The sequence below is a fragment of the Canis aureus genome, chromosome 2 (genome assembly GCF_053574225.1).
Source record: "Canis aureus isolate CA01 chromosome 2, VMU_Caureus_v.1.0, whole genome shotgun sequence".
NCBI classification, from domain to species: domain Eukaryota; kingdom Metazoa; phylum Chordata; class Mammalia; order Carnivora; family Canidae; genus Canis; species Canis aureus.
The window spans coordinates 63,006,784-63,032,388 of NC_135612.1; the positions used below are offsets into that span (position 1 = coordinate 63,006,784).

At 53.1% G+C, this 25,605-nt stretch overlaps 1 protein-coding gene and 1 long non-coding RNA gene across 3 annotated transcripts; both read left to right on the plus strand.

Moving 5' to 3' along the window:
• Positions 1 to 2,172: 2,172 nt before the first annotated feature.
• LOC144300413 (uncharacterized) lies at positions 2,173 to 5,595 on the plus strand. Its single transcript, XR_013367030.1, has 2 exons — positions 2,173 to 2,405; positions 5,289 to 5,595. It is a non-coding gene; the product is annotated as an uncharacterized LOC144300413 (long non-coding RNA).
• A 2,403-nt stretch (positions 5,596 to 7,998) lies between these two features.
• NELFA (negative elongation factor complex member A) lies at positions 7,999 to 25,571 on the plus strand. Of its 2 annotated transcripts, none has more exons than XM_077876387.1 (11): positions 7,999 to 8,322; positions 17,716 to 17,887; positions 19,171 to 19,332; positions 20,402 to 20,491; positions 22,046 to 22,218; positions 22,312 to 22,381; positions 22,673 to 22,761; positions 23,417 to 23,528; positions 24,242 to 24,519; positions 24,637 to 24,736; positions 24,851 to 25,571. In XM_077876387.1, exons 1-11 carry the CDS (start codon positions 8,113 to 8,115, stop codon positions 25,033 to 25,035), a joined length of 1,641 nt encoding a protein of 546 aa, XP_077732513.1. In that variant the 5' UTR covers positions 7,999 to 8,112; the 3' UTR covers positions 25,036 to 25,571. The 2 variants fall into 2 exon arrangements, with proteins under 2 accessions (XP_077732513.1, XP_077732520.1); XM_077876394.1 differs by having other exon boundaries at positions 8,000 to 8,322; positions 22,088 to 22,218.
• The last annotated feature ends 34 nt before the right edge of the window (positions 25,572 to 25,605 follow it).

A 25,605-nucleotide genomic window follows, 5' to 3' on the forward strand; every position in this document is an offset into this window, starting at 1 on the left:
ATCTTCTCTGGCCTGACATGGACTGCATACTCCCCTTTATTGGCAGTAAAATATGGCGTCTGCTCCTCTGTTGGAGATGAGGAGCTCTAGAACCAGGAACCCTTTCTCTGCCTTCTGGCAGCACTATACCTCTTCTGCTCCCCGCCTTCCCCTCCTCCTGTTTCTGCAGCACGCTGGGTGTGACCTGCATAGCTTGCTTCTAGACTATCCTCCTAGGATAGCGAGAGGAGGAGGAAGCGGCTCCTTCTCCTCTCACTGTCCAGGAGCAAGAGCAACCCCTGAACTTAACCCAGCCCACTCCAGAATTCCCCACCAGTGTCTCGGGTAAAAATTGACAATGGAAGGATCCAGGTGGAACATAATTTGGTATCTAAGTTAAGTTTGTTGGTTTAATTAAGATAGGTCTTTAAAGTTATCAGCACTAAATGTGAAACTTTTATTGTCGAGGTTTGCTGAAGGTCAAATAAGGTTGGGTAATCTCTGTTGCAATTTGTTAGTTAAAAGATGACTAAAATGATGGTTAATTCTCTCCAAATTTTCACGGGTAATTATTAAGATAGCTTTCAAATTCTTTGGTAACCTGAAACCTTAATGTTTTGCTTGGATGATAAATGGGATTAAATTCATTGGACATCTAGGTCTTGTCCAAATGGATAAAGTGCTGAAGCGTTGATTACTAGATGTCAGTTTGTGCTTTTGACTTCTAATTGGAAAGGAACTAAGGATATTTGAATCTGTTGGTAAACATGCTTTGTGCTTACCTGATTCATAAATTCACCACCTAAAGAGTTCTGGTGTGACAGTTCACAATTGGTTACTCCTTAGTTTTCACAGGAGACTAAGGTTTCTAAGAGTGCAAAATTCTCCTAACTGTAATTAAGATTGATGGGAACAGGGGAAGCAACTCTGTGTAGAAAAGTAGATGTGTAACAAAGATATAAGGAATGGGAATGCATTTTTGTTAAAGGTAAAAGAAGGTAATTTTGTCCTAAAGGAAGCTGGTTGATTGCAAAGAAATGACTTGGGACAAATTCTGAATGCAAAGGAAAGTCGTAGAAGGCTTGTGAAGGAAAATCCATGGAAAGGAATTTTAGGTGTGGTCAGGACAGACTAAGATTGAACTGAATGAATTTTAAAGTACACCGGTAAAAGATTGAAGTCTGCTTTCTCCCTGTTCAGAAAGATAAGTTTTCTTGAATTGTTGGTCTGCTCTTGATAAGAACATCTAGAGTTGTTTTCTCTTTGCCTGCCCAGAAAAACCAATTTCTATGTTTTTGCCTTTATCGGGTCTTTAATATCCCTAATCCTATTTAGCTGTGTGCTTTAAAACTTTCCAAGGTTTTAACAAACTTCACTGAGATTTAAATTATGAACAAAGTCTCATTGACTAATTAGGCTTGTTTGGTATGTTACCTTCTGTTTTAAGGTCATCATCATTCAATATTCTGGCTATCAGAGTGTTCTGTGTCACAGAAACAACTGAGTCTCCTTGTCGATTGCATCATCATGAACTCATCAGATCATTAACAAGGTCCATTTCTGAGTTTTTGTCATTTCTAATCTTACTCTCTTGCAAAATGAGTTTCATCTTCAAGGAGGTTCACATAAGGGATTTTTAGGGCAAATACAGGTATTCAATATCTTTAAGATCATAAAACTGAAATGGGGAAGAATTCCCAGAACTAGATAAAGCTACATTCAAACTGAACAAGAGGGTAGCCCGAGTGGCTCAGCGGTTTGGCACTTCCTTTGGCCCAGGGATCCACTTCCTGGAGACCCGGGATCGAGTTCCACATCAGGCTCCCTGCACCAGACAGCCTGCTTCTGTCTCTGCCTCTCTCTCTCTCTCTCTTTCATGAATAAATAAATACAATCTTAAAAAAAAAAAAAAACTAATAAAAATAGTAACATGGGACTAGATGAACTAAAAAGACAATTATAGTTTTGTGACTCTTGTTTGAAACACTGCTGGTTCTCTGATATTTGCTATCCTGGGTTAAGGACACTTTCTCTTAAGATATCTATGACTTATAGAAATGTGGCAAAGTATGCATTTATGAACAAATTAAAGCATTTAATTTTTCTACTTACCTGGACCCTCTAAAATTGAGGGTCTCAGACCTGACCAACAGGTCTCAGTGAGCATTCCGTCTTCCATGACAACCATGGTCATTTACATAAGTTCACCAAGAACCTGTTCTCCTTGTAACATGACACCCTTGGAAACACTGGTTATTTTAGCAAAGCTTTGACTGGAATGTCCTATCTGAGAGACACATGCATAGACCTAGGTAGGACCAAACGGCCTTCAGGAACTGAGTGGACTTAATGAAACCTGGAGCCATAAAGCCACCTGGAACTGTTGGCCTGATGCCTGGCTAGAGAGTTCCCAGAGGCCTCACCAGGTGAGTAAAGAATGTCACTTCCTGGGATCCCTGGGTGGCACAGCGGTTTGGCGCCTGCTTTTGGCCCAGGGCGATCCTGGAGACCCCGGATCGAGTCCCACGTCGAGTCCCACATCGAGTCCCACGTCGAGTCCCACGTCGGGCTCCCGGAGCATGGAGCCTGCTTCTCCCTCTGCCTATGTCTCTGCCTCTCTCTCTAGAGACTCTCTGTATGACTATCATAAATACATGAAAAAAAAAGAATGTCACTTCCTGACAGGTGCAGGAACCTCCATATACCTTGGGGATCTTGTTTTTTTGTTTATTTGTTTATTTATGATAGTCACACAGAGAGAGAGAGAGAGAGAGAGAGAGAGAGAGAGAGAGCGGGGCAGAGACACAGGCAGAGGGAGACGCAGGCTCCATGCACCGGGAGCCCGACGTGGGATTTGATCCCGGGTTTCCAGGATCGCACCGTGGGCCAAAGGCAGGCGCCAAACCGCTGCGCCACCCAGGGATCCCTCCTTGGGGATCTTGTGAAGAGGAATCTAGCCACATCTAAGGTATTGCAGGGTCTGATGGCAAGTACTGGGCTTGGCTTCTGGCCTGGAGAGGCTACTAAAAGTTCAACCTACAGATTTCTTATAAAAGTTCCAGCAAAGCCGATTTAAAAGATCTATATGCTCAATCATTATTCTTGCTGAGCTTATGTAAATAATTAGCTCAAGTTTGTTAAAACTGGACTTGTCTTTCAAATAAATTAGTCCTGTTTGGCTATCTCTGATGAAAAATGAGGATTATTTTAGAGAGAAAAATTATGTTCCAATAGCCCACCATTGTGGATGTCAAATCCTAGTTCTGGTTGTCTTTGATGTTTGCCTGAACTAGACAACTGGAGGTAAACTTCAGAGAAACTGCTACAATAGCTCCTACGCTCTCCTTGTTTGTTATTCTGTGGGGATACTGATAGGACCCCGAGGGCATATGATTATTTGAACAGCTGAAAAGTGGGATTGACTCCCCAATAGTGCAATCCAACTACCACCCTGATTCCGTGTGGTTAGAATGACATAGGCAGAGGGAGAAGCAGGCTCCCTGTGGGGAGCCTGATGCAGGAACTGATCCCAGGACCGCCGGATTGTGACTTGAGCCAAAGGCAGATGCTCAACCACTGAGCCACCCAGGTGCCCCAACCCCAACCCCACGTCATTGGACTAGATGACGCACTTGGACAAGTGTCCTTATCTCCTGAGACAAGTCATCTCCCACTTGCCAGTGATTCCTTATAATTAGGACATTGTTCCAGCTAGACCCCAAAGAGGGCCTCTTGATAGTTTCATCACTCATAGTCATATTTATCCTCCTAGAAGCCACCTCTATTATTAAAGATTTTATTTATTCATGAGAGACACACAGAAGAGAGGCAGAGACATAGGCAGAGGGAGAAGCAGGCTCCCTGCAGGGAACTGGATGCAAGACTCAATCCTGGGACCCCGGGATCATGCCCTGAGCCAAAGGCATCACTCAACCACTGAGCCACCCAGGCCTCCCGAAGCCACCTCTGTTAATGTACAATTGCAAGTAAAGGATTTAGCTAAGCACACAATAGCCCTTCTGGTAAAACGAGCCTCAAAGCTCACTCTGAGACAATCCCTGAATACCAGGCTATGCTTATAGATATGGCTGAAATATACCTAAAACCTGTCAAACTTTAAACCCAGCTACCTTTTTGCCTAGACTTGAACATCATACTTCTATAGAGCACAACTGTTCAGAGGTTATTGATCTTGTGTATTCTAGTCAACCAGATATAAAAGCTTCCCCTATCAAAAATCCAGATGACAGTTGGTTTACTGATGGCAACAGTGTTATGGGCAAGGGAGTGAAAAAACCTGGGGATGCTCTAGTGCTTTGCAATTGCCAAAGCCTTAAAAATTAATGTTTGTACTGACTCCAAATATGCTTTCCTAGTCCTACATGCCCACAGAGCAATTTGGAAGAAAAGGGAATTATCAAGCCATAACTCTCCAATCAAATATGGACCTGAAATTATTACTCTTTAGGCTGTACACCACCTATCTAAGGAGGTAGCTATAATTCAAAGGACATCAGAGAATAAAACCTTAGAATCTAAAGGAAACAATTCAGTAGACCATGCAGCCAAGCAGGTAGCACAAAATAAACAAATATTAAGTATTTTACCAGCCTTAACTCCAATGAAGTCCATAAGTCCAGTTATTCAGACGAAGAAATGCACAGGACTGGCTTGTTAATGAGGAAAAAAAATCCTTATGCCCAAAAATAACCAACAGAAGGTAATATAGGGTTTACACCAGGAGGAGGTTAAAAAGGCCATGGAGGTGACAAAAAACTTTGCTAAGAGAAATTGTCCCTAGATTTGGACTCCTTTGGTCCCTACAAAGTGACAATAGACTGTCTTATTACATAAATTCAAAAGAAATTCTCCAAAACCATTACCATGACTGCAGTTCAGGGAGGCCCAGAACTAGACCAGTGTCCCCCAAGGGGACACCAGGGACTGTGCGGCTCTAACATGTGTCCAGTGGCCTGGCCTCCCCCAGGCTGGATAGGATGCTGGACTCTGGGTGTTGCTTGGACGCACAGACACCGTATTAAAACCATTACCAACCCAGCCAAACTTCCACATTTATTTATTTATTTTTTTGTTAAAGATTTTATTTATTTATTCATGACAGACAGAGACTGGCAGAGACACAGACAGAGGGAGAAGCAGGCTCCACACAGGGTACCTGATGTGGGACTCCATCCCAGGTCCCCAGGGTCACACTCCAGGATGAAGGTGGTGCTAAACCGCTGAGCCACCTGGGGCTGCCTTCAAAGGACTCTTATTTGTTATTCCAATCGGGTTTTGTTTTCTCTCAGGTCTCTCCACTTGGGGTCAAGACTCCTTTGCTGCCCTAACTTCAAGCCAACGGATAATATCCACACATGCAGTCTCCCCTGGACTCAGCTTCTTCTGCTGTCATCACTCCTAATCTATATAAACCTCAACTGATCCGTGGTGACCCAAAGGCAGGGACATCTCTATGTCCCTACTCAGTAGAAGGAAGTTACAGAAGACACCTTCCACCTTCAGCAACCTTAAAGATTAAGGGTCAAAATTGTTCAGGGGGGAATGAGTGGGAAACAAAGGCAGACAAGAAATTATTAAATTTCCTTACTCCCTACAGCCCATTGACATGTCCTTAAAACAGGCCCAGTGACGTTCCTCCACCTCAGCAGCCTCAATGTTAATTCTCTGCTGAGGGTAACAGGCAATCCTAGCACCTCCCACCCCCAGGATTCTGTGAGTCTACTTTTATACAAATTTCTTTGCAAAGTTCCTTTATCTCCATCCCCCAGTATGTATTGGCGATCATCCCCCAATACCTACTGATGTACATCTGAAGGGTCTATGACTCAGGTTTTATTAGATGGTAATAAATGATTTTTTCCCAGCAATAACTAGCCTCTCAGGGTCCTGGAAACCTTGCCCCCCAAATTCTTTAGAGACTTACACTCTCCTCAACCCCCTCCCAAGTTGAGTCTATTATGGGCCACCCCTCATGATCCCAGGGCAGCTCTTCCTGCCCACGAGTCCTGGCCCCTGGCCCCGTGCATTAATGAAACCACCTTTTTACACCAAAGACGTTTCAAGAATTTCTTATTAGCTGTCAGCTTCAGACCCTAACATTCTTTCCTACATCAGCTCCACGGACTGAACCAGCCAAGCACCCTGAAGTAAGATATCTTAGCCTAGGTCAGCGGGCTCCAGCAAATGAGGGCTGTGGCAGGGTAGCTAGTGCAGGTCCTCCCCATGTGCCCCCCCACCCACCCCAGAACCCTTTATAACATTACCTAGATGGCCCTTGGTCACCTGCACTCTGGGGCAGGCAACTTCCAGACCCTTACAGTGCTAGAGGGACGCTGGCAGGGCCCTCTTGGTGGGTTCTATGGGGGGGGGGGGGGGCAACCGGAAGCCACGTGAGGGAGGAATCCTGGGGATGGGAAGCTGAAATGTGGTGGATACGAGATCTGGCACGATCTTATCTCTGTCTGTTGAGGACACAGGTACACTTGAGGTCTGTTAATGATACATAGCTCAGTAGGAATCCCAAATACACTAGAATGGGGGGGAGGGGTCCCTGGGTGGAGGTGAGTGTCAGTTTGATCTGAGGGATCTGGATCACAGGAGGAAGGGTGATGCATCCCCACAGTGGTCTTGACCAACTGGCAAGATGGAGCCTGTGGGTGTGGAGGGCAGAGGAACAGGCTGGAAAGGGAAATTGTCCTTGAGGAGATGGAGGAGGGGCAGAAGATGGGGGGGTGAGGAGCCCAGAAAGGGAGACGTTCCTCAGCAGGTCACCCTTGCCCCTGCTCACTGCCAGCAGTCTCTCAACCTCCGCTGCAGTGTCCCCTCCCCAGGGCCCCAGCCACACCATGGTCAGCAGGTCTTCCCCCTCCCCTCAGTTTGTGACCACACTCAGAGCACCCCCTGGCCCACAGGGGGCCCAGCTCACCTCTGTCTCCCAGGGCTGTGTTCAGCAGAGCCTCCAGGGGCAGGCGAGGAGGCTGGCCTAGTGGGAGGGACAGGGCTCCCTCCAGGCAGGGGGGCACTCACTCCCTTTGTGCTTCCCTGGATTATTCCTCAGGCAGGCTGAAGCCGGGGAAGGCTAAGAACAGCCCCCCACCCCGGCCACGGTGGGCAGGGCTGACAGGGCTGACCTCCTTTCAAACAGGGATGGACTACTGATTCTCCCTCTCCAGGCATCTGCGAAGGGCAGGCTCTAGTCCAGCACCAACGGGCGTCAGGACGGCCCCGGAAGATTGCCGGCCGCCGGCCTGCAGGACGTGGAGCAGCGGAGCGCATAGCCGCTCAGTCCTTTCTTGGGAGGGCCGCCCTCCCGCCCTCCCGCCCCCCTGCCCCCGTCCCCCCCCCCCCCGCTCTGTGTGCACTCGGCCAGTACGCGGCTGGGGCTGCCCTCCAGCTCTCAGAGCACGCGGCCAGCTCGGCGGCTGGGGACGCCCTCCCGCCACCCTAGGACCCCCGCCCAGCTCTGCCCACACCACCGCACCCTGTAGCCCGCCCACGACCTCTGGGCACCGAGGCGAGGCTGGGTCTGCGCTCACTGCCGAGCCCTCGGCACCAGGCAGGGCAGGCACCCAGTGCACCCGGCTGAACCAACGCAGGACTGCGTGCGCGCGTCCGTACCGGGCCCCCCGCGGACGGTCACAAACGTCCTTGGGCGCTGGGGAAGCTCCGTCTCGCAGGCCCACAGGAGGGTGCTCCCGCGGACAGGGGAGGCCACATGCACGGAAGCGCCCGTGAGCCTGCCCCCGGGGTACCCCGGACGCCCGCCGGCGAGGGGCCCGGACTGGTCTGCGTCGCGGCCCAACCCGGACGGAGCTAGCGCGGGAAGTCGGGCGGACGCCCCGCCCACCCGCCACAGGAGCGCGACGCCCCTCTCCTGACGTCATCTTCTACAGCCAGCCGCAGAGCCGGCCGCGGATGCCGCCATGATACGTTACGGCGGCCGACCGGCTTCGCTCGGCTTCGCCACGAAGCCTCCGGCCGAGGCCCCGCCCCTTGGGAGACGTCACCGTGGCCCGCCCGGGCGGGCGCCGCCATATTGGGGGTCCTCGCCGCGGGCGCGTAGGTGTCTTCATAAGATGCCGGCTCGGCGGTTCTCTGCTTTCTCCCCCCAAGATGGCGTCCATGCGGGAGAGCGACACGGGCCTGTGGCTGCACAACAAGCTGGGGGCCACCGACGAACTGTGGGCGCCGCCCAGCATCGCGTCCCTGCTCACCGCCGCGGTCATCGACAACATCCGCCTCTGCTTCCACGGCCTCTCATCCGCCGTGAAGCTCAAGCTGCTGCTCGGGACGCTGCACCTCCCGCGCCGCACTGTGGACGAGGTGAGGGGGGCGGCGGTGGGGGCGCGGGGCCGCCCCTTCCCGTGACCCGAGACCCCGGGCCTTGGCCCCCTCCTCTCCGACAGTCCCTGCGGACTCTCTCCAGCTCTGTCCCGGGCCCTCAGGGCCACCTGGAATCCCCCCGGACCCCCACGCCCCCTCCGCACGGACCCTGGTCCCCGGACCCCCACGCCCCCTCCGCACGGACCCTCGTCCCCGGACCCCCACGCCCCCTCCCCACGGACCCTCCCCACGGACCCTGGTCCCCGGACCCCCACGCTCCCTCCCCACGGACCCTGGTCCCCGGACCCCCACGCCCCCTCCCCACGGACCCTCCCCACGGACCCTGGTCCCCGGACCCCCAGGCCCCCTCCCCACGGACCCTGGTCCCCGGACCCCCACGCCCCCTCCGCACGGACCCTCGTCCCCGGACCCCCACGCCCCCTCCCCACGGACCCTCCCCACGGACCCTGGTCCCCGGACCCCCACGCTCCCTCCCCACGGACCCTGGTCCCCGGACCCCCACGCTCCCTCCCCACGGACCCTGGTCCCCGGACCCCCACGCTCCCTCCCCACGGACCCTGGTCCCCGGACCCCCACGGACCCTGGTCCCCGGACCCCCACGCTCCCTCCCCACGGACCCTGGTCCCCGGACCCCCACGCCGCCTCCGCACGGACCCTGGTCCCCGGACCCCCACGCCCCCTCCCCACGGACCCTCCCCACGGACCCTGGTCCCCGGACCCCCACGCCCCCTCCCCACGGACCCTGGTCCCCGGACCCCCACGCTCCCTCCCCACGGACCCTGGTCCCCGGACCCCCACGCTCCCTCCCCACGGACCCTGGTCCCCGGACCCCCACGCCGCCTCCCCACGGACCCTGGTCCCCGGACCCCCAGGCCCCCTCCCCACGGACCCTGGTCCCCGGACCCCCAGGCCCCCTCCGCACGGACCCTGGTCCCCGGACCCCCACGCTCCCTCCCCACGGACCCTGGTCCCCGGACCCCCACGCTCCCTCCCCACGGACCCTGGTACCCGGACCCCCACGCCCCCTCCACACGGACCCTCCCCACGGACCCTGGTCCCCGGACCCCCACGCTCCCTCCCCACGGACCCTGGTCCCCGGACCCCCACGCTCCCTCCCCACGGACCCTGGTCCCCGGACCCCCACGCCCCCTCCGCACGGACCCTCGTCCCCGGACCCCCACGCCCCCTCCCCACGGACCCTCCCCACGGACCCTGGTCCCCGGACCCCCACGCCCCCTCCCCACGGACCCTGGTCCCCGGACCCCCACGCCCCCTCCCCACGGACCCTCCCCACGGACCCTGGTCCCCGGACCCCCACGCCCCCTCCCGACGGATCCTCTTTCGGGACCCCCAACCCCCCTACCCATGGACCCTCATCCCCGGACCCCTACCGACCCTCTCCCTCGGGACCATCCCCCCGCACCCTCCCGGAGCCCAGGTTGTTGGCTGGGAGGGTCTGGGCTGGGGGCAGAGGTGCCGGCCGGCTCTGGACTGTTCTGTCCACCTTACGGAATAGCCACTTGTTTGGGGCCCTGTATTCTTTGGATTCTTTCCATGCATGAATACTTCCCGTCGTTCGAATTAGTGGATATGTGAGATTGGTTTTCTTTTTTCCCTGACGGCATATTGTGCCATTTTTCGTGTGAGGTAAACTAGTTTTTCAGAATACTGAAGCCCGGTGCTTGTTACTACTTTGTGCAGATGCCATTGCAGTTTTTGTAAGGACGCTGCTGTGTTTTCCGAATGGGCGGGGCGGGGGGGGGGGGGGGCGGCAGGTGGGGCCTGGGGACAGATGCACCTCGGTGGGGCCACCTGCGTGCATGCCGGGTGGACTGTCCGGGCTGTCCCTGAGTAGTATCTCTGCCCATCCATCCTGCCTGGTCCATGCCGCCCCTCCGTGCCGCCCTGTCCATCCCAGCCCCATCTATTCTGCCCCCGTCCATCCTGCCCCAGTCCGTCCCACCCCATCGGACAGTGGGTTGTGCACAGCGTTCACTGCTGTGGATACTGCCGGTGCCGAGGGTCTCGTGTTTGTATTGGGATGTGGGAAGCACACATTTCTGGGTGTAATGTCCATGAGTGGAACCCGGGTCCTGACCTTATGCTACTTGTATCTCAGGGTGCTTGTGTCACATGAACCCCTGCTGGCTGCCTGAAGGTGTGGTGGGGTTTTCTTGTTTGTGTTCTACCAGAGTTCCTGCGCCATTTGTAAATTTATTTTCACTATTTTAAAGATTTATGTCTTTGAGAGAGAGCAGGCAGGGGAGCGGGGAGGGGCAGAGGGGCAGAGGGAGAGGGAAGAGCAGACTACCTGCTGAGCAGGACACACACCCCCACCCCCAGATCCGGGCTGAGCCAAGGGTCGACCCTCAACCACAGAGATACTCAGGTGCCCCTGTCATGACCCTGCTTTTCAACATCATATCTTTTTTTAAAAGGTTTTACTTACTTATTTGAGAGGGAGAGCATGAGCCAGGGGGAGGTGCAGAGGGTCAAGCAGGAAACCCAGCCCAGGACTGGATCCTAGGAATCCTGGATCATGACCTGAACAAAACCAAAAGTCGGTGGCTCAACTGGGCTGAACCCAGGTACCCTCGCACCATTTTTTAAATTGAGGTATAATCGACATACAACCCTAAATGAGTTTCAGACATGCAAGGCAGTGATACAATGTTTGCACATACTGCCTATCATCACCACTGTAAGTCTACCATGCCTGCAGAATCTTTTTTTCTTGGGATGAGAACTTTTAAGACTTACTCTCAGCAACTTTCAAATATACAGTATAGTGTAATTAACTATAGTCACCACATTCAATGTCTTTAATTTGTATTTGCCTTACTACTCGTGTGGTTGAGCATTTTTCATGTATTTATTCACAAATTCCTTCTTTTGTAGGAAATAAAATCTTTACATCTTTTGTAGGGTTTTTCCTGATAACTTTATTTTTTTTTTTGCAATGTAGGTTTTTTTTTTTTAGGTTGTTTTTTTATATATAAATATATATGAATCTTGGCTAGCAGTCCTTTTTCAGTTATATATTTTACAGATACTTTACAGTCTTAAGTCTTTTTCACAGAACCTTTGGATGTACAGACACTCTCAGCTATAACTGGGTGCCTTTGCCAGTCTTGCCTTCCTCTGATTGGGGCTGATTTTGTCTCATTTGGGATGTGGCTCCCTGCCTGGCGGGCGGACACTTCTGCAGTCTTGTTTGAGCAGCTCAGTTTGCCTTTCACGTCGGAGTCTTCAATCTACCTGGAATTAATCATTGTGTGAAGCTGGGAATCCAGTTTTATTTTCCACAGGGATGTCCATTTAGTCCAGCACCATTACCATTTACTGAAACAGCTTCTTTTCCCTGTTGATTTGCACTGTCACTTCTGTGGGTCTGTGTCTGGGTTCTGCTCTGTTCCTTCAGGCTATTTATATACCACTGTACCAATAACCCACTAAGTCCTCTTACTGCCACTGTATGCAAAGTTTTGCCAGCTAACAGCAGAACTTCCCCCTTTATTCTTCAGGAACATCTCTGGCTATTCTTGGTTGTTTCTGTTCACATATAGATTTAATCTGCACTCCTCAGGTTACACATACAACACTTTGGGATTTTGGTTAAGACTGAGTTGAATTTGTAGTGCATTCTGGGGTAAAATCATTTTAATAATATTGAATCTCATAAATTATGAATATGGATCTATTTAGATCTTTAATATTTGCTTAAAGCGTTCTGATTTTCTTCACAGATCTTCCATTTTCTGTTAGATGTGTTACTAGATATTTCATATTTCTTTCGCTGTCTTAAATAGTATCTGTTAAAATTTATTTTTTTAAAGATTTTATATATTCATGAGAGACAGAGAGGGGGGGGGGGCAGACACAGGCAGAGGGAGAAACAGGCTCCATGCAGGGTGCCTGATGTGGGACTCGATCCCAGGTCTCCAGGATCACACCCTGGGCTGAAGGTGGCACTAAACAGCTGAGCCACCCAGGCGGCCCAAAATTAATTAATTAATTAATTTATTTATTTATTTATTTGTGATTTTTATTTATGATAGTCACACAGAGAGAGAGAGAGAGAGAGAGGCAGAGACATAGGCAGAGGGAGAAGCAGGCTCCATGCACCAGGAGCCCGACGGGGGATTCAATCCCGGGTCTCCAGGATGGTGCCCTGGGCCAAAGGCAGGCGCCAAACCTCTGCGCCACCCAGGGATCCCCCCAAAATTTATTTTTAAATGTGAGTTTGTGAATACCTTCTGTGTTAAAGGCTTACTAATTGCAATAATTTTCCCATAGACTTTTTATTATTCTGTGTATTTACTAATCTCTTTCCAGTTACTTTTTATTTCTTTTCCTTGCCTTACTGTACTCAACAGGACCCCTCTAGTACATTGTCTTTTTTCTGATCACACAGTGAGAACTTTGTTTTTGCTGATAAATACAACGTTTACTATTATTTTTGGTAGATAGATTTTACCTGGTTAAGGAAATTCTGTTTCTAGATTTTTTTTTTATTTTTTTTTATTTTATTATTATTTTTAATTTCTTTATTCATGAGAGACACACACACAGAGGGAGAGAGAGAGGCAGAGACATAGGCAGAGGGAGAAGCAGGCTCCATGCAGGGAGCCCGATGCGAGACTTGATCCCGGGACTCCAGGATCATGCCCTGAGCTGAAGGCAGGTGCTAAACCACTGAGCCACCCAGGGATCCCCTACTTCTCTTTTTTAAAAGATTATTTATTTGAGAGAGAGAGAGAGACTGCACATGCACACATGCACGCATGTGGGGGTGGAGGGGACAGTGCCGAGAGAATGAATCTCAGGCCGACTCCCCAGTGAGCACAGAGCCTGATGCAGGTCTAGATCTCGGGAGCCTGAGCCAAAGAAATCAAGAGTTGGTCACTCACCAACAGCATCACCCAGGTGCCCCTGTGTTTCACTTCTAAAGAAACTGGCAGACTGCTGTCCATGGTGGTAGTCACAGGTCACCTTCCACCAGCAGTGGACGGGGCTCCAGCTGTCCTCTTCCACAGTTGACAGTGTCTCTGTCCTTTTGGCCCTTCCTGAAGGGTTCATTGTGTGTTTCCAGCATCACTAGTGACACTGAACATCTCCTCTTGGGATGTATTTTCAAATCTTCAAGTGCATATTATTTTTAATTGATATAAATTACATTGTCTTACATACTTGTATCAAATTATTAAAATAAAACATTATTTTTAAGATTCACCCATGTTGTTCTTCATCTAATCCAAGGGTTGGCAAACTGGCCTGTGACCTATTTGAAGGTTTATGAGCTAAGAACGTTTGCACATTATTAAACGGATTGTTCAAGTGTGCATCATTTCTTCTTTTTCTTTTTCTGCCAACATGGCACACAAGCCCTAAAGTCACTGTCCAGCCCTTCACAGAAAGATAAGCCAACTCCAGATCTGCTCTGCTGTGCCCCCTGTTTGGTGTCCCTGTGCATGCCCCTCTCCAGCCCTGGGTGGCAGGCTGCACACAGCTTCTCACCCATGGGGTAGAAGTGTCTGTCAAGTCATACAATGTATTTGCTTAAGTGGTGGCAGCATAATGTCCACACTCCCACCTGCAGTGCCTCATGGTCCTTATATTTCCCCCACTTCTCCCCCACTTGGTTTGGTTCAGTTTTCCTTTTTGTGGATCAGCTGGTTGGAAAGTGTTTGCTACCTTATGTTCATTTGAGGCATCCATCCCAGTGTTCATTGCCTTCTCAAATTTCCGCCTTTTACATTGCCTATTAGTAACATCTGCTTTCGTTTCTGTTGGGGTTGCTATCTTGTTGATTTGCGGGGGCTTCATATTTTGGATAGTAAACTGCTGGTTTTGAACAGTTCATTACAGATTACATCTGCCATTCTGTTACCTGTTAACTTTATCATTTGTTCTTCACTGAACAGAAATACTTCATTTTAATACATAGTAATATTTTTTTGTTAATGGTTTGTACTTGGAAGTTTTAAGAAATCATTAGGTGTGCGTCTCTTGTTTCTTTTCATTTTGTAGTCCTTCCATTCACAGATGGGTCTTTGATGCGTCAGGAGTGCACCCCTCAGACATGCTGTGAGATTGGATGCCAGTTTGGTTTTTTTTTTTTTTTTTTTTAAGAGTTTATTTATTCATTCATGAGAGACAGAGAGACAGAGGGAGAAGCAGGCTCCATGTAGGAAGCCCAATGTGGGACTCGATCCCGGGACCCCAGGATCTCGTTCTGAGCCAAAGGTAGACGCTCAACCGCTGAGCCACCCAGTGCCCTGGGGCTTTATTTGCCTCTGTTCTAAGTCCCAGATCTCTCTCCAGCCGTGCATTTAGATGTAGGCCAACTCTTTCTCATGAATTTGTGGTGCTATGCACGTGCATGCGTGCACAGTGTGTGTGTGTGTGAGGGAGGGAGAGGGGGCGAGAGCGCATGCATTTGAACATAAGGGCATGTGATGTTCCAGTGGCCCATGCCAGGTTGTCCTCTTGGCAAGGACTGGAAGCTCCTTACATCTTCAAGTGTCTGGAGGGAGTACTTTTTTTTTTTTTTTTAAGATTTTATTTACTTATTTGGCAAAGAGCATGAGCAGGGGGAGAAGCAGGCCAATGCAAGACTTAATCCCAGGGCCCTGGGATCATGACCTGAGCCAAACCCTCACTAACTGAGCCACCAGGTGCCCTGAAGGTGGTGTTTTTGTTGCAGATTTTGTTGAATACAAAAATGGCTTGGACCGCCGTAACAAAATACCATCGGCCAGATGGTTTAAACAATACACATTCATTTTCTTATGTTTCTGGATGCTAGGACGTGCAGGATCTAGTGCTGGCTGGTTCGGTGTCTTGCCAGGGCCATCTTCCTGGCTTGCAGATGGCAGCCTCCTGGCTGTGCTCAGGCAGTAGGAGAGCTCTGCGATCTCTTTTATATGAAGGCACCACTCCCGTTGCGGAAGCCCTGCCCTCAGGATCTTATCACCTCCTGCTACCACCACACTGGGGATTGGGTCTCAGTGTCTAGTTTGAGGGACACATTCAGTCCATAACAGCAATCTCTTTGGTTTTAACCAACCTACCTCCCTCTTTCTTCCTTTCTTCCTTACATCTTTATAAAATATGCGTTTTGCCTCATGGTTGTTGTATTGCCTCATGGTTTGCTGGGGTGTTGGAACAAAGGACCACAGGCTAGGTGGCTTAGACCTACAGAAGTACTGGGCAGTCCTGGTGGCTCAGCGGTTTAGTGCCGCCTTCAGTCCAGGGTGTGTTCCTGGGGACCCGGGATCAAGTCCCATGTCGGGCTCCCTGCATGGAGCCTGCCTCTCCCTCTGCCTGTGTTTCTGCCTCTCTTTCTCTCTCTCTCTCTCTCTCTCTCTGTGTCTCTCTCTCTCTGTGTGTGTGTGTCTTTCATGAATAAATAGATGAAATCTTAAAAAAAAAAAATTCAGAAGTACACTGTCCCACAGCACGGGGTGGGCTCGGCCTTGGCAGCTGGTGGCATCACTCCCACCATCGTGTCCCTTTGTCCTCACCTTGTCTTTCTTCTGTGTCCAGATTTTCCATCTCTACAAGGACACCAGTTGTGTTGGATGAGGCCTCCCCTAGTGGCTTCCTTGTAACGTGACCACCTCTGTAAAGGCCCTGTTTCCAAACACAGCCTTCTTCTGAGTTAAGACTCCAAGGTATCTTTTTGCAAGAGTACAGTTCAGCTGAAGACCCTAGCTTTTCATGAGCATAGGTGGATTCTCGGTGTATCTTGTGCTTTCTTGTGAGCTGTTTTGAGAGCAGGTCTTGTGCCTTCCTGGTGTCTGTACCCCTAATGGCCCACGTCACCCGCTCTCAGGAGAGACTCTCTAGCCTGGGTGAGTCTCATCTTGGTGAGGCTTCTGTGTCACTGCGTGTGTGGCCTCCTTTCCACTGCTCCGTGGGATATTCTGGACCTGGTTGGTGCCCACACTCAACCTCCTGAGGAACCGCCAGCCGGGCTCCCAGTGTCCATGCCTGGCAGCAGTCCCGAGGGCTCCAACATTTACTGTCTTCTATCTTTCTGATGCTGGTCTCCCCGGGTGTGTGAGCTGTGCCCGCCCACTGGGTCCATGTCACCTTTGTGGCCTGTCCCCTTCTACCTTGTCCTCTGCGAGCATGGGTGCACGGGAGGTTCCTCACACAGTCTGTTTCTTGTTCTCCATGCTGTGAGGGTGAACTGCCGACAGTGGAACCTGCTGTCTTACTGAGCCCCTTGAGATGCTTTTAGAGAGGAGTAATTTTCTATACATAATTTTATTTTGCCTGAGATGGGTTTTATCCTTGACTCATTGGAGTGAGGAACACAAGTAAAAATATTTTTCACTTTGTGCCTTTTGGGTTTTGGTATGGAACAGAGCTTATAGCTCGGCTAAGGAGAAGGGGCAGGTGGTGGGCAGGCCATTCTTCTACAACAAAGAGCCCCCACCACAGATGTTTACAGTTTCTGCCATGAAAAGAACGCATGTCTGCATATTTCCAGAGATGGCCTTCTAGAGTGGGTCTGCCAATGCCTAGGTCTGTGTGGGGCTGACAGTGTCAGAATCAAACACCTGGGAGCTTTGACTTTGGTGCTGGATGTGCTAGGGTGTGGGGACTCCAGGGCAGCAGGGCAGGTGGCAAGGGCAGGAGTGACAAACCTCATGTCTGGGGAACGGAAAGGCTCTGGCCCATTCCCTAGAGACTGCGTGACAGGGCTGGGGGGGCAGGCAGTGGGAGCCCTGCACCACCTTCTGGCCCCCCTGCCGAGCATGGTGAGGCCCTCGCAGTGGCTGCCTGGTCCCAGAGGTGCCCCAAGGTGCGGGTGTTGGTGACCTGGTGCGGGTTCTCAGGAACACGCCCTCAGATGACAGCCTTCCCCTCTCCTGTTGTGCAGGCACCAGGAGCCATCAAGGAGGCTGTGGGGAGATGAGGCGACCCCGGGGGACAGTGGGTGGGCCATGGGCCAAGGTGGGCGTACTCAGTGCAAGTGGGCATCGCTGCCTGGCCCAGGGAAATGGGTGGCCATTGGGTGGGGGGATGGAGGGAGAGCCCACAGGTTCTCGTGAAGACGAGTCCAGGTGTGTCGGCAGTGGCCACAGAGGTTGGATGCATCGTGTGCCCCTCAGGATGTGCGCTGGCAGGATGCAAGGGGCGCTCTCCTCTATTTAAAAACAAAGATGCGTGGATGCTGGCTTCTGCCCAGCTCTAGTCCTATGTCCCTAGCAAGATGCTGACTGATGTGGGTCAGAGGGCTGGGCAGGTGGGGTCCGGGCAGCCATGTGGCTGCCTAGTTGGCTGTTGGGATGCGTGCACATGCATGTGCACGCACTTAAACACCCCGGCTCAGGACTAATATCTCTCCTTTCTTGGCAGATGAAGGGCGCCCTGGCGGAGATTATCCAGCTGGCCACCTTGGACTCCGATCCCTGGGTTCTCATGGTAGCTGACATCCTCAAGTCCTTTCCTGACACAGGCTCGCTTAACCTTGACCTCGAAGAACAGAATCCCAACGTTCAAGATATTTTAGGAGAACTCAGAGAAAAGGGTATTTGTGTGTGTGTGTTATGCTGGGAGGAGGGAAACGGGTCTTCCTTTTAAAACATCTTTTCTAAAGTGGATTTGACATCCAGAGCATTGTATCATGTGCAGTACAGCATGTTATGGTTCCTTGACTGCTTATATCTCCTACCCCTACCCCCACCCCACCACAGCCCCAGCTTCTGACTGGCCTTGAGAAGCAAGCTCAGGACGGCCCACAGGCTGCTGCTCACTGCGCTTGCTGGATCCAAGTGTGTTACTGTTTGCATATTCAGACGCCCTCTCCCTGCTCAGCTCATTGAGGCCACAGCTCTGCCCATTCAGGTTGCAGCTCCAGAGCCTAGAACATTCCCTGGCACAGAGTATGGGGAAAGGATGAGTTCAGTTTAGAACATGAACTGAAAACCACTGAGAAAATACAAACAGAAAGAACACAGAGGAGGAGGTGGGCTTCCTCCCCAGGTCCCTCTCCTGGTTCACACAGCTGCATCTGGCATGCCCCTTAGAGACGGAACCCATGCTGCTGCAGGGCCAGTGGTTGGTACCCCCTGCAGGTGGCCCCTGCCACCTCTGCTACCCATGAGGTGACCACCCCTCCACCCTCTGTCAGTTTTCACTCGGCCACCCCATGCCTGTCTGGGTGATGTCTCTGGGCTGGGAAGGGCCTGTTCTGTTTGCGGCTGGAGGTGGGCTTCTTGGCCGCTGGGAGTCCTGGGGGCGTCCAGGTCCTAGAGGGGGTGGTGTGGCGGGAGGGGTGCACAGGAAGGGGGATGAGTTCTGAATCCAAGTGCTGCTTCTGAGGGCTGGGAGGACCGCTGGGTGGGGGCCCATGGGGATTGGCGGGGAGGAGCCTGTGGCCACCGCAGACTTTGCCTCTCCTGCCGCTCAGGGCATGTCTCGGTATTGCTGCTGCCCTGGACACCTAGAACACACTCTGGGAAGGTTGTACTGCTGTATGTCCATGGTGCCCCAGAGTGACAAGCAGCCAGCCAGCCAGGACATCCTAACCCTCATGCCCAGCAGGTCCTGGGGGTTGGGGTGGGGACATCCCAGCTGCAGGGCCACCCACTTGACAAGCAGCCGTGTTGGCGGCCTTGACTGTTGGGTGATGGTGGAGCGGAGCCCCTGGGCAGTCTGACCTGTTTTCTGTTTTGAAAACAAGGTGGAAGATCCAGGACCGTAAGTAGGAGACAGCACTTTAGATGGTGTTTTCACACGAGCTGTGCAAGCCAGGGCCTGTGTGAGGGGGATGCAGCTCCTAATGTGCTGTGTTGGTTCTCGAATGAGCAGTGAACGAGTGTGAAGCGTCTGCCATGCTGCCACTAGAGTGCCAGTACTTGAATAAAAACGCCCTGACGACCCTCGCCGGACCCCTCACTCCCCCAGTGAAACACTTTCAATTAAAGAGGAAACCGAAGAGCGCCACGCTGAGAGCGGAGCTCCTGCAGAAATGTGAGTGCCCCCATTCTGGAAGGCCCAGCATGCGAGGGATCTGATGCTGAGAAATGGTGCCTCTGTTTTCCTCTGTGGTTTTATTTCTAGAGTTCCTTTAGAGTGTATGGTCCCTGAATTGTTCAAGACAGCCGGCTACGTAAAGTTGTGGGGTTTTGTTATTTTTTTTTAGAAATTTATTTATTACCATGCTAAACTGTATTTTAAATCTATTTTAGAAACGTCAGAAGTTTTACGTTAAAAGTGTCTCTTTCTAATCTTTGTTACAACGGTGAAATCTGCAGATGAGTCCTGTGGGCCGTAAGAAGGGCAGCCCTCTGAAGGCTCACAGGAGGCCTGACCCTCACTCCTATAACTTCGCCTTTTGCTGGAGTTGCACAGGATGTCCCTTTAACCTTAAAGATGTTTGGTCATTTTATTTTATGTTTCTCTAAATAGTGATGTATAAAATGTGTATGGAGGTATTTGCCAGGAAAAAGGCAGGGTAATTGATTTCTTCAACCAAATTGCAAAGTATGAATTGCAAGAACTTTTATTTTGAATGGCCATGAAATTGGTATTAACCATACGCACAAATGGCCTGATTGCAGAGAATCTGAATAAAACACAGCCTTCATGACCTTAGCATCCCAGGCTCGGGGTGGCTCTGTGGCTTCTCAGAGCCAGTGGGACACAGTGAAGCCTCCCATGCTTCCCCTTCCCTGTCCCCATGGAGCCAGCTCTGGAAAACCACGTCTCCTTCCACTGATTGATGCATGTGTGGGGAGACACATTGGGCTTTGCCCAGTGCCCAGCAGTGAGGATGTGCCACCGGCTGCCCCGAGGCCTCCCTACGGCCCACTCTCTGGGTCCCTCTAGGAAGGATGGCCCCCTGGCTCTGGTTCCTCAAAAGTAGGTTTGGCTCAGTGGAGGACGTGACATTGGAAGTCGTGCCAGTTCTCTCTGGGAAGGCATGAATGTTTGGGAAAGGGAGCCCTGTGTCTGCATGAATGCACCCAGTGCGACCTCTTCATAACATACTTAGCCTGCAGTGAAGGGCGTGTTGCTGACTTGACGCATCTTCTTGCAGCCACCGAGACGGCCCAGCAGCTGAAGAGGAGCGCAGGGGTGCCTTTCCACGCCAAGGGCCGGGGGCTTCTCCGGAAGATGGACACCACGAGTAAGGCTGGCCCCCAGCTCTGAGCCCTCATTGCTCATCAGAGACCAGGCCCCACCTCAAGGGTTCTGTCTTTTTTGTTTGTGGTGTCATTTAAATGTTGGGATGTGCGTGGGTCGTGGGCCCTGTAGGTGTCTTTGGTTGTATTGGTGAAAGGAGCACACGAGATGAGGAGAGAGCCCAGGGGAAATTATTAGGTTTTCCGACAAAAGGACCTGGAAGCATATGCAGGAGCCTGACCAGAACTTGAGGGAGATGCTGGTTTGTGTCCCTCTCTGTGTGGGGAACAGTGTGCCTGCCCTGTGCGCAGGACTCCCCCTTCTTTGGGGAGGGAAGGGGCACCCCCTCCAATGGAGAGCGAGCTGCCTGAGGCAGCTATTCCAGGGCCCACCTTCTTCCCTCCCTCAGAGTTGGAAGCAGAAGCCCTGCGTGCCTGCACACAGGGCAGACATAAGAATGTGGGTTGCCCTGGGGCTTGCCACCAGAAGGCCCTGGACAGACACCCCAAAGGGCAAGAGGGCAGGTTGCCCACTGTCCTGCGTTCCAGGGCCCAGCACTGACCAAACCACAGGGAAGCTGGGTCACCTGAAAACAAAACAGATGCGCCTGTGGGCCTAAAGGGAAGCCTTGTGGGGGCCCCTCCTATAGGGCCCATCCCAGCAAGGTTCCCGAGGGCAGGGGCATGGTCACTATGCCCTTGACCCAGCATCCAGTTCAGGGTCCCATTGGCTGTGCTGGAAGGGGCCATGCATGCCCCGGGCCCACATCACGGTGTGAGATCTGCATGTGAGTGGGTTTGGGCACAAGTGCCCAAATGGAGTCCTAGAGGTGGGAGCAGGGAGGCACCAGATGCTGGGGGACAGGTCCAGGCCCTGTTCAGGAGACACCATCCCTGTGTCAGGCGACTGCATTTGGACATAGTTGGGGACAGGGGAAGGTGATCCTTGCTGCACAGTGTGGGAGGGTCTAGCCTTGAGCAGAGCTGTTTGCCCAGAGGTGCAAGAGGGAAGCCAGGTTGAGCATCGTGTGGCATCTTTGTTTTTGTTGGTGTTCTTGGCAAAAATGTCAGATTGGCTGTGATGTCATCATTTCCATTGCCTTGCTCCTTTTTTATTTTTATTTTTTTAAGATTTTATTTACTTATTCATGAAAGACAGAGAGAGAGAGAGGCAGAGACACAGGCAGAGGGAGAAGCAGGCTCCACGCAGGGAGCCTGACGCGGGACTCGATCCTGGGTCTCGAGGATCACACCATGGGCTGAAGGCGGCGCTAAACCGCTGAGCCACCTGGGCTGCCCTGCCTTGCTCTTTGATGCGATGCCTGAGCGCGTCGCCACCTGGTGGTCAGGTCTCCCCCCCCCCCCCCCCCCCCCCCAGAGACACAAGTCCCCTGGGGTCAGGGTCACATCTGCAGAGCATCCCGCAGGCTTGCAGTTGGGGGTGGGCGCTGGGCCGGCAAGCAGGTGGCAGAGCACCCCCTCCATTTAGAGCATGCTGGCGGGGTGGCCTCTGTCCTTATAGAAAACCCATCACCTGAAGTCCTGCCTCACGGGGGCAGCCCCGTCCAGGTGGCCACTGATGGGCACCATCCTCTCTGCAGCCCCGCTCAAAGGCATCCCGAAGCAGGCGCCCTTCAGAAGCCCCACCACTCCCAGTGTCTTCAGCCCTGCTGGGAACCGGACCCCCATCCCGCCTTCAAGGACCCCTCTGCGGAAGGAGCGGGGAGTGAAGGTGGGCTCCGCCCCTCCGGCCTTGGCGGCCTCCCCAGACCGGCCCCGGCATTCCTCACCGCACAGCTAAGGGTGGGCTCCTGTCTGTTGGCAGCTGCTTGACATTTCCGAGCTGGATATGGTGGGTGCTGGCCGAGAGGCAAAGAGAAGGAGGAAGACACTGGGTACGTACTTGGGGCTCCCCCACCATAGCCTGCTCTCCCCGACTTACCCCTTCCTTTTTTCATGGGGACCTGTGTTTCTCAAGCCACCAGTGGCTTCTGTGTCTCAACAAGACCGCAACACAATGGCCGACCTGTCCTAAAACTAGCCCAGTGTGTTCTTTGCCCAGAGACTGTGAAGCACACACTCAGTGCGGCTAGCATGGGCCCCTCCCACACCCCGGGGGTCTGCTCGGCCTGCTTGTGGGGTGCTGTGCAGTCGGGGGACTGGCGAGGACTTTGCTTTGTCGGCAGATGCAGAAGTGGTGGAAAAGCCAGCCAAGGAAGAGACCGTCGTGGAGAACGCCACCCCGGACTACGCGGCTGGCCTGGTGTCCACGCAGGTAGGCCGTGTGTGCTCCCACTTGTCCTGGTGGTCAACCACAGAATGTGCTCCGTGGGGGATGTGTGTGGATGTGGGTGCGAGAGGCAGCGCTGGCCAGAGGCCCAGGGAGCATCGCAGTAGCGTGAAGAGCAGGCACACACTGTGTGCTCTCTGCGAGGTCTCCTCAGCGATCTCCTCAGTGTGGTGACTTGGTTTCCCCTGTCGGGTGAGGTGAGGGTCAGTGGCCTAGCGCAGCCTGCTTCTTGGAGTCTCGTCCACGCGGACCGTGCAGGTGCAGCCCATGGGGATAGGGCTGCAAGCCAAGGCTGGAGAAAGGCCTTGGAGCCACAGGTTTCTGGGCGATGGTTTTGTTTCTTCCTGCTGTGGGGCTGTTTCCTCACTTCGTACGAGGAGGGGTCTTCCCTTGGTCGTTGGTATTCATGGCAGAGGAAGACTGGCAGCCCTTCTTTCCTCAGAGGCGGCTGATTTGGAAAGCTCCCCAAGCAGACAAGCAGCTCTGGATGGGGGGTGGCGGGGAGGTCCAGCACAGCCAGGCACCCCTTCCCCAGCCCTTAGGACTGCAAGCCTGCCATCCTGCCCCGGGGCTGGGGGTGGAGGTTCACAGAGGAGCCAGCAGAGCCCAGCGTCCAGGAGGACTGTAAACTGTGTTCCAGAAACTCGGGTCCTTGAACAATGAGCCTGCGCTGCCATCCACGAGTTACCTGCCTGCCACGCCCAGTGTGGTCCCGGCCTCCTCCTACATCCCCAGCTCCGAGACGCCTGCAGGTCAGCCGCCACCTGGAGGTGTCCTCCTCGGACCTGTTCCCCCATGCATCCAGGGGTGTCAGGACATCTGTGCCATGTCCTCCCTGAACCATTGCTGGTCCTGACTGGAGACCCTTCTGGTCACACAAATTTCCAGGAATGAACCCAGAGTTTTCACCTGCTCTGTCCATTCTGGGGGCAAACAAGCAGTGCCCCCTTCGCACAGCCCAACAGGAGTGCATTCTGCAGGGATGGGATGGGGTGTCTGGCTGACAGTGCCTCAGGCCCCAGGGGTCCCGTCGCAGTCCCAGGATCCTGAAGGGAGGTGGATCCAGGGTCACGGCCTCGACTCGGTCTCTTGCTCCACCGGGCTTGGCTGTGCCTGCCAAGAGATGGGCCTGGGAGCAGAAGCGACCAGAGGGAAGGCAGTTCCTGTCTTACTGGGGCTATGAGCAGGGGGACCTGGGCTTGGACGTCTCTGCTGTCTGGAAGGGCCTAATGTCTTTAGCTCCAAGGTGGGGGCGTATGGGGGCTTATGCCCATCAGCGGGCTGGCAGTGCGGCCTGTGGTTCTGGCCCCAGCTGTGGGGACACGGAGCTGAGGTCTCAGGGTGAGCCAGGGTATGAGCAGTCAGGGCCTGGGAGGTGGGGCGGAGCCCGCCCACTTTCTCAAGGTAGGGTGGGGGGGGGTCCCTGGCCCTGCATTCCCTTTGCCAGATATCCCTCTGCTTACAGCACCATCTTCTCGGGAAGCCGGCCTACAGGCCAGCAGGCCACCGGAGGAGCCCAGTACCCCAAGCCCCGCGCTTCCCGCGCAGTTCAAGCAGAGAGCACCCATGTACAACAGCGGCCCCAGCCCAGCAGCATCTGCACCCTCGACGCCCACTTCCCCCTTGACACCCACCACACCCCCAGCCGTCACCCCGGCTGCCCAGACACCTCCAGTGGCCATGGTGGCCCCACAGACCCAGCCCCCTGCCCAGCAGCAGCCCAAGAAGAACCTGTCTCTCACGGTAGGTGGGCCCTTGGCCGGCCCCAGGCCCGGTGGGAAGGTGGCATGGGCTCCAGATGGATATGAGTGGTGGTGCCCCTGGGGCCCAGGTACCCACACCCTCTTTCCACACTCGCAGAGAGAGCAGATGTTTGCTGCACAGGAGATGTTCAAGACAGCCAACAAAGTCACACGGCCCGAGAAGGCCCTGATCCTGGGCTTCATGGCTGGCTCCCGAGGTGGGTGTGCATGGGCAGCCCAGTGGGGTGGGGGCCAAGGGCCCCACAGGGGAGGGAAGGGACAGGCTCCTCCACCCTCCCCCAGCCCCACCCAGCAGCCCCTGTCCTCCACAGAGAACCCGTGCCAGGAGCAGGGCGACGTGATCCAGATCAAGCTCAGCGAGCACACGGAAGACCTGCCCAAGTCCGATGGCCAGGGCAGCACCACCATGCTGGTGGACACCGTGTTCGAGATGAACTATGCCACAGGCCAGTGGACGCGCTTCAAGAAATACAAGCCCATGGCCAACGTGTCCTAGGGCTGCCCACCCACCTCTGCTTGCCTTCGCTGCGGGGTCCGCTGGGCCCCAGCCCACTGAAGCTTTTAGGTTCATTTCTCGGGGTGTTCTGGACTTATTTTTTAAATTTTAATATGGGTTACCTTTTGTGTGATTTCAGATACTTTTTTGGATTCAATATTACATTTTTGAATGTTAAAGTTAACCAAAAAAGTTATAACTTCTAATTTTAGTGACAGCTCTGCCTGTTAGACTTTTATCTTTTTTTTTTTTTATTTTTTCTTAAATTCTGACCATGAGGGAGGGCTCTTCCTTGCTAGTGCGATGCTCTTCCCATCCCACGAGGTTGAGGGGACCAAGTGATGCCCAGCACAGTTGAGACCAGGGTGGGGATGGCCTGGCCCATGCCCCAGAGCAGGAGACACCGGGCCGGACATGCCACAGGCAGGTTTTGTATTTGTCTTTTGTATGGTTGTGAGCATTGAGACCAGTCTTCTGGCGCCTGTTTTCATTGTACAAACGATCTGAGTAATTAAAATATAGCTTTTCTAAAGAAAGCCCCGGAGCGGTGTTTGGGGCCAGCCCATCCTC

Bases quoted from the DNA above. Each gene is read 5' to 3' on its own strand.
- NELFA (XM_077876387.1), top strand. From the start codon at position 8,113: ATGGCGTCCATGCGGGAGAGCGACACGGGCCTGTGGCTGCACAACAAG. The intron at 22,382-22,672 runs GTACGTACTTGG...CTTTGTCGGCAG, and splicing joins GAGAAGGAGGAAGACACTGG to ATGCAGAAGTGGTGGAAAAG. The intron at 24,520-24,636 runs GTAGGTGGGCCC...CCACACTCGCAG, and splicing joins AGAAGAACCTGTCTCTCACG to AGAGAGCAGATGTTTGCTGC.